This window comes from Babylonia areolata, chromosome 14, assembly GCF_041734735.1.
Source record: "Babylonia areolata isolate BAREFJ2019XMU chromosome 14, ASM4173473v1, whole genome shotgun sequence".
Classification (NCBI taxonomy): Eukaryota; Metazoa; Mollusca; class Gastropoda; order Neogastropoda; family Buccinidae; genus Babylonia; species Babylonia areolata.
In genome coordinates this window covers 28,850,496-28,856,575 of record NC_134889.1, presented here as the reverse complement: position 1 = coordinate 28,856,575, position 6,080 = coordinate 28,850,496, and the positions used below count along the sequence as shown (strand labels likewise).

General features: G+C 50.5%; 1 protein-coding gene across 1 annotated transcript; it reads right to left on the bottom strand.

Annotated features, from left to right (window-relative positions):
• Positions 1-356: 356 nt before the first annotated feature.
• Positions 357-4,558, bottom strand: LOC143289578 (uncharacterized). Its single transcript, XM_076598605.1, has 3 exons — positions 4,492-4,558; positions 3,973-4,059; positions 357-975 (listed from the first exon to the last, which is right to left on the bottom strand). Exons 1-3 carry the CDS (start codon positions 4,494-4,496, stop codon positions 426-428), a joined length of 642 nt encoding a protein of 213 aa, XP_076454720.1. The 5' UTR covers positions 4,497-4,558; the 3' UTR covers positions 357-425.
• Positions 4,559-6,080: the final 1,522 nt, after the last annotated feature.

Genomic DNA, 6,080 nt, shown 5'->3' with positions numbered 1-6,080 from the left:
CCCCCCCCCCCCCACCCCCACTCCTCTCCCCCCCAAACACACACACCTTCCCCTCCCCTAAACCCTCCCTCCCTAGCATTCCCCCTATTCTCTTGTCATACCACCTTTCCCCTCGTCATATCATACCCCTTCTACTTTCCACAACTGGTCAATTTTTTTTTCATGTTTTTTTTTTTGTTTTGTTTTCCGGGGATTATTTTGAATGTCAGACAATGGGAAAGAACAAAAACAAACGGCCATTAATTCATGTTTACCGTATGGGTGAATTTAACCAGCTGTTGGCATTTTTACATTAAGGTTAAGTTGTTCGTGGCTGTGGTATTTTCCGTGAGGGGTGGTGTGGTCGAGGCGTTGGTCCTGATTTCATATTTGTGATCACGGACCTATATATATATATATCGACATAAACTTTACAAGCTAGTGGTTCAGTTTGTGATGTCATTGCGGGAGCGCCTGACATTAAGCTCTTCCGCGAAGCCTCTCACATAGAGCGCCGCGGGTCGGGCTTTGACGGACCTGCTGGTGGTTACAGAGGCACCAGTACCACCGGTACCACCAGTCCAGGCGGCTTTGCCACTCCTCCACTCGCCGAACCCCTTCCCCCTCGAACGACTGAGACCCGAGTCCGGAACACTGGCAGGATCGCAGGCACTCAGTCTGTTCACGATATCCCGCAGTTCTTTGGAACTTACGCTCCGCGTGCCTTTGAAGCGGTTCGGGCGACAGAGAGCGAGAGCGGCCGCCATGGCGCTGGGACCACTGTTCTGCTTGGACTGAGCTGCGCCGCTGCTGTGCGTATAGGAGGCGGCGGGCCAGTGGGTCACCTGACGACTTCGGGAGGACGCGGTTGGTCGAATGAGACGTTGGAGGACGAATTCCGGGTCAAGTTCTTCCGCGGTGTCGTTTCCACCGGGGGTACCGCTTTTGCTGCGTTCGGCTTCTTGAGCTGCCAGGTATTTGTATCCCTTCTGATACCTGCAACGAGGAATGGCACGACGGTAATGTTCAACTTTAGAATACTAAACTCAGGGGGGCTGTTTAGACGAAAAACAAAGGGTGTCTTAGGCTCACCTCGATGCGCTAAGTTGAATGGAATCCTCAGCTAAGCTGTACGACCACTACTTTCCCATGAAACTGCGACAATTTTATACACAGTAAGCTCAGCCGATCACAGCCAGAGCAACCACCTGCAAGCCATTTTGACTGCTGATCATCCACGTGATCAGCAGTCAAAATGGCGTGCAGGTGGGGAAGGAGTACTCAGCTTACTGTGTATCTGTCGCAGTTTCATGGGAAAGGAGTGGTCCTAGAGCTTAGCTGAGGGTTCCATTCAACTCAGCGCATCGAGGTGAGCCTAAAACACCCTTTGTTTTTCGTCTAAACAGCCCCCCTGAGTTTAGTATTCTAAAGTTGAACATTACCTGGCACGACATATTTAAGTCTACAAGTATCCTTTTAGCATCCTAAATTGTTGCACCTATTGGTTACATTTCCTTGGTATGTGGGACGAAAAACGGAAAAAGCAAGACTGGTGATGGCACGTTTGTTTAGCGGCTGAATCCGCATCAACATTGAGTATGATTAATAACCTACACAGTAAGAGTCGCGATCCACAGAAAATGGATTACAACATCTACTAGTGGTAATATCGTTTCATACATGCATAAAAATTGTCGCCGGTAAAATAGGTGCAATAACTTAGGATGCAAAAATTGGACTCGACCGTGTCCGTTTGTACTGTATAAACGCGTAACATCGTGGCATGAAAGGAGCAAATATTAAGAGAAATGCAAAATGCCTTTTGAAACATTACGAACGTTTTTATGAGTTTACATCTTTCTCTTCGCCCCCCATCCCTCTTCACTCTACACTCCCTCTCTGTCTCTGTCTCTGTCTCATCTTTCTCTTCGCCCCCCATTCCTCTTCACTCTACACTCCCTCTGTCTCTGTCTCTGTCTCTCTCGGCTGTCTCTGTCTGTCTATCTGTCTCCGCAGTGAGTCATCTCTCTCTCTCTCTCTCTCTCTCTCTCTCCAAACCACGCGGCATTAAAAAAAAATCCAAAAAAAAAACCACGCGATACCACTCCAAACCAAGCCACGCCAAGCCAAACCAACTTGAGCTATGCTAAGCCTAGTCAAATTCGTTTATTCATTTATAGTCTGTTCACTCTAAGATGATGATCATAGACTGAAAATAAATTATTATTTTTATTACTTCTGTCATCATGATTATCATCATTATTATTATTACTTAGAAATCAAGCCTCATAGTCAAAGAGCCGAGAAGCCAGCAAAGCGAACTGTAACCGTGCCAACCTAAGTAAAGCCATTCTATGCCATGCAAAAGCAAAGCGACACCATACCAAGCCACACAGAAAAAGCCACAGACACAAAAGCCACAGACAAACCAAACCACGGCAGGCCACGCCGGTAAGCAACTACAAAAACTTACACCGAAAACCACCAGTGACTCTCACACAAAGGTACCACTGATCGCTTGTGTGTTGTGAACTGCAGTGTGAAACACAGTGCCTGTGGGTGTGGGTGTCAGTCCGTCAGTGTGCATGCATGTGTAATACACAGAAACATAAAATGGAGAGCTGATATCCAGCTCAGCATAATTATGTGCAAGCACGTTTTGCACGCTTATCTACATGAGGGTACAAACTAAGTTCAAGTCACACACACCACCCTCACGCGCGCACACACACACACACACGCACACACACCTCATTGTCACCTAAACACACACATGCACTACTTATTGTCACTTTCACACACACACACACACACACACACAATTGCACAACCACGAAGTGGCTAACCTCCGCAAGAAATCTACTACCTAACTCAACTTGGAAAACCATCCATGCTGGTTTCCATGTCACAGGAAACACGCCGCATATATATATATATATATAGAGAGAGAGAGAGAGAGAGAGAGAGAGAGAGAGAGAGAGATGACGGGCGCAATAGCCGAGTGGTTAAAGCGTTGAACTTTCAATCTGAGGGTCCCGGGTTCGAATCTCGGTGACGGCGCCTAGTGGGTTAAAGGGTGGAGATTTTTACGATCTCCCAGGTCAACATACGTGCAGACCTGCTAGTGCCTGAACCCCCATCCTGTGTATACCCACGCTAAGCATCCTGTAATCCATGTCAGCGTTCGGTGGGTTATGGAAACAAGAACATATAATACCCAGTACACACACCCCCGAAAGCGGAGTATGGCTGCCTACGTGGCGGGGTAAAAACGGTCATACACGTAAATGCCCACTCGTGTACATACGAGTGAACGTGAGAGTTGCAGGCTTCAGTTTCAGTTTCAGTAGCTCAAGGAGGCGTCACTGCGTTCGGACAAATCCATATACGCTACACCACATCTGCCAAGCAGATGCCTGACCAGCAGCGTAACCCAATGCGCTTTGTCAGGCTTTGAGAGAAAAAAAAAGAGAAATAAATAAATAAATTGCAGCCTACGAACGCGGAATTAAGAAGAATGAGATATAGATATATGCTAGTTAAAAACTGAAGTCGGATTCGGCTGAAGCATATGGGGACGACAAACAGGCTGGTCTCGGTTTTGTCTAAGCCTGGCCAAGAACCATGCCACGCCACCTCCGCCAAGCCACTCCAAGCCAAATTATATCAAGCCACGCCAAACCAAACCAAGCCAAATCAGTCAAATCCAGCCACGCCAAAGTCAGCCAAGCCAAACCACACCAAGCCAAATCAACTCAAACCACGCCCAGCTAAGCCTTGCCAAACAAACGCCACGTCAAATCAAGACAAAACAACCGAAGCAAAACTACGTCAGACTAGTCAAGACACGCCAAAGTAAGTCACGTCGAACCACGCCACGTCATGGCAAGCCAAGCCAATTTAAGCAACGCCACGCCAGACTAATTAAGCCAAGCCAGGACAAGCCAAAGCAAGCCAAACCAAGCCTTCAGTAGCCAAGGAAAGACAACTGACCAAAGTTCGTTGGCGAACTGGGAGATCGGGGCAGTTTTCTCCCCCTTGCAGCCGGTCGGGGACAAACGTTTCAAAGTACCCGCGCTGCTGCAAAACACAATGGGAAATTATGAGTGATCGTGTGTGTGTGTGTGTGTGTGTGTGTGTGTGTTCGTGTGTCAGTGTGTGTCTGTGTCTGTGTGACAGTGTGTCTGTGTGGTTGTGTGTCAGTGTGTGTGTGTGCCTCTCTCTCTCTCTCTCTCTCTCTCTCTCTCTCTCTCTCTCTCCTTCTGTGTGTGTGTGTGTGTGTGACAGTGTGTCTGTGTGTGTGCATGCGTGCAAGAGAGAGAGGGGGGTGGGGGAGAGTTGTAAACATTCTGACAGAGAACACAAAGTAACACACACACACACACACACACACAACCCTCACGATCCCCCACCCACCCCCTACCTCCAGCACACACACCACAACTAAACACATGTACCCCCCTCCGCGCCCGTCACCCCTACACAGACAACACTCACACACATGTACTTCACCTCATCCTCCTGTCATCCACATCGGCTGCACACCACCCTTCCTCCACAGGCACAGACGCAGCCCGGGAACGACCGTTACTCCGGCCACTGCCCGCTCTCTGGTCTTCCTCCTCCCCCTCCGCCTCCTCCAAGAGATCCCTGGCCTTGACTGCAGACGACTGTTCAAGATCTTGAGGATGGTCATCGGGACAATCAGCGCCAGCTTCAGCCGTGTCTTCATACCCGGAAGAAGCTTCAGACTCCTCCACCAGCACAGACTGAGGCCTTTCCGAAGACGCCCGAGGAGGTCTGTCCAGAACGGATGATGAACTTCCGGACCTCGAAGACAGAGCTCTCGCGGAAGTTGCCAGGTGTGTGGATGCTGCGGGCGATGTTCTCAAGACAGGAAATGATGAGTCTTCGGGTGAGGATGCAGACCCCACGTCAGTCGGGGTGGTCCTCACTGCGGACGGCGGTCTGGAGAGAGAGGTTCTGGACATGACCGCCGAAGGTGTGGATTTCCTGGGCGACGCCTGGCAGTCTGGAGACCCTGACCGAGAGGCCTCAGACGGCGGGTCGGAGGACGTTGCTGAGGAAGGTCTGGAAGTTGCCGAGGGTGCCGGGGACGACTGGGGAGGGTGCGGGGGTGGAGAGTCAGGCACCAGAATCCGATCGACCATGGCTCCCCACAGCGGTTTAGGGGGGTCCGGGTCGGGTTCGGACACCACGTGCGTCGCCAGTCTCCCCCACGCGCTGCGAGCTCTGGCGCGTGAAGCGAGACACGGAGAGCGAGACTCGTCACGTGCTGGTCTTCCGGCATGGACTGCCGAGCCGCTGCCGGCGCTGTGGCTCCTTGAACTGGAACTAATCCTGTCAGCTGAAAACCGCCTCCACAGCTTTGGATCCTGATGCACATTGACTTTACTGTTCCGCTTCTCAGAGAAACACTCTTTCTTTCTGCCTCCAACTCTGCTCCCTCTCTTCCCAGGATGCTGAGCTGGCGCGGACCTCGCGCGATCTTTGCGCGTGTTGCTGACCTCCATGGAGGCGATGAAAGATGGGGTGAGAGGTTGCGACAGCTTGCGATTGTCTGGGGCAGACCAAGGGGGGATCCTGTGAGCGATGGGATTGTCCACCCCTGCTCCCAGTGTGGAGAACCTCTGCATGCCCGACGAGGAATACTTGGCGGCCCACACCACCCCCTCTTTGCGAAGCCACTCCATGTTGATGGCCATTTTTTTTTTTTTTTTAGTCTGGATGAGTGCAAGTCGTTTACCTAAACCATCTTGAACGTTACTTTACCCCCGAAAACGGAGTATAGCTGCCTGCTGTATGGCGGGGTAAAAACGGCCATGCCAGTAAAAACCCACTCGTGTTCATACGAGTGGACGTGGGAGTTGCAGCCCACGAACGAAGAAGAAGAAGAAGAATGTTACTTTCTTCTTCGTTGGTGACGACCCCTCCAGGCTTTAGGATTTACTCTGTGCTGTTTGTGGGTGATTTGGCTGACAGTGGCTAAACAGCTTTAACTCTCTCCATACGAACGGCGAAAGAGACGACATTAACAGCGTTTCACCCCAATTATCACCATCAAAATATTGCAAGCGGAA

Bases quoted from the DNA above. Each gene is read 5' to 3' on its own strand.
- LOC143289578 (XM_076598605.1), bottom strand. The intron at 976-3,972 runs GTCAGTTGTCTT...TCCTCGTTGCAG, and splicing joins CAGTTCGCCAACGAACTTTG to GTATCAGAAGGGATACAAAT.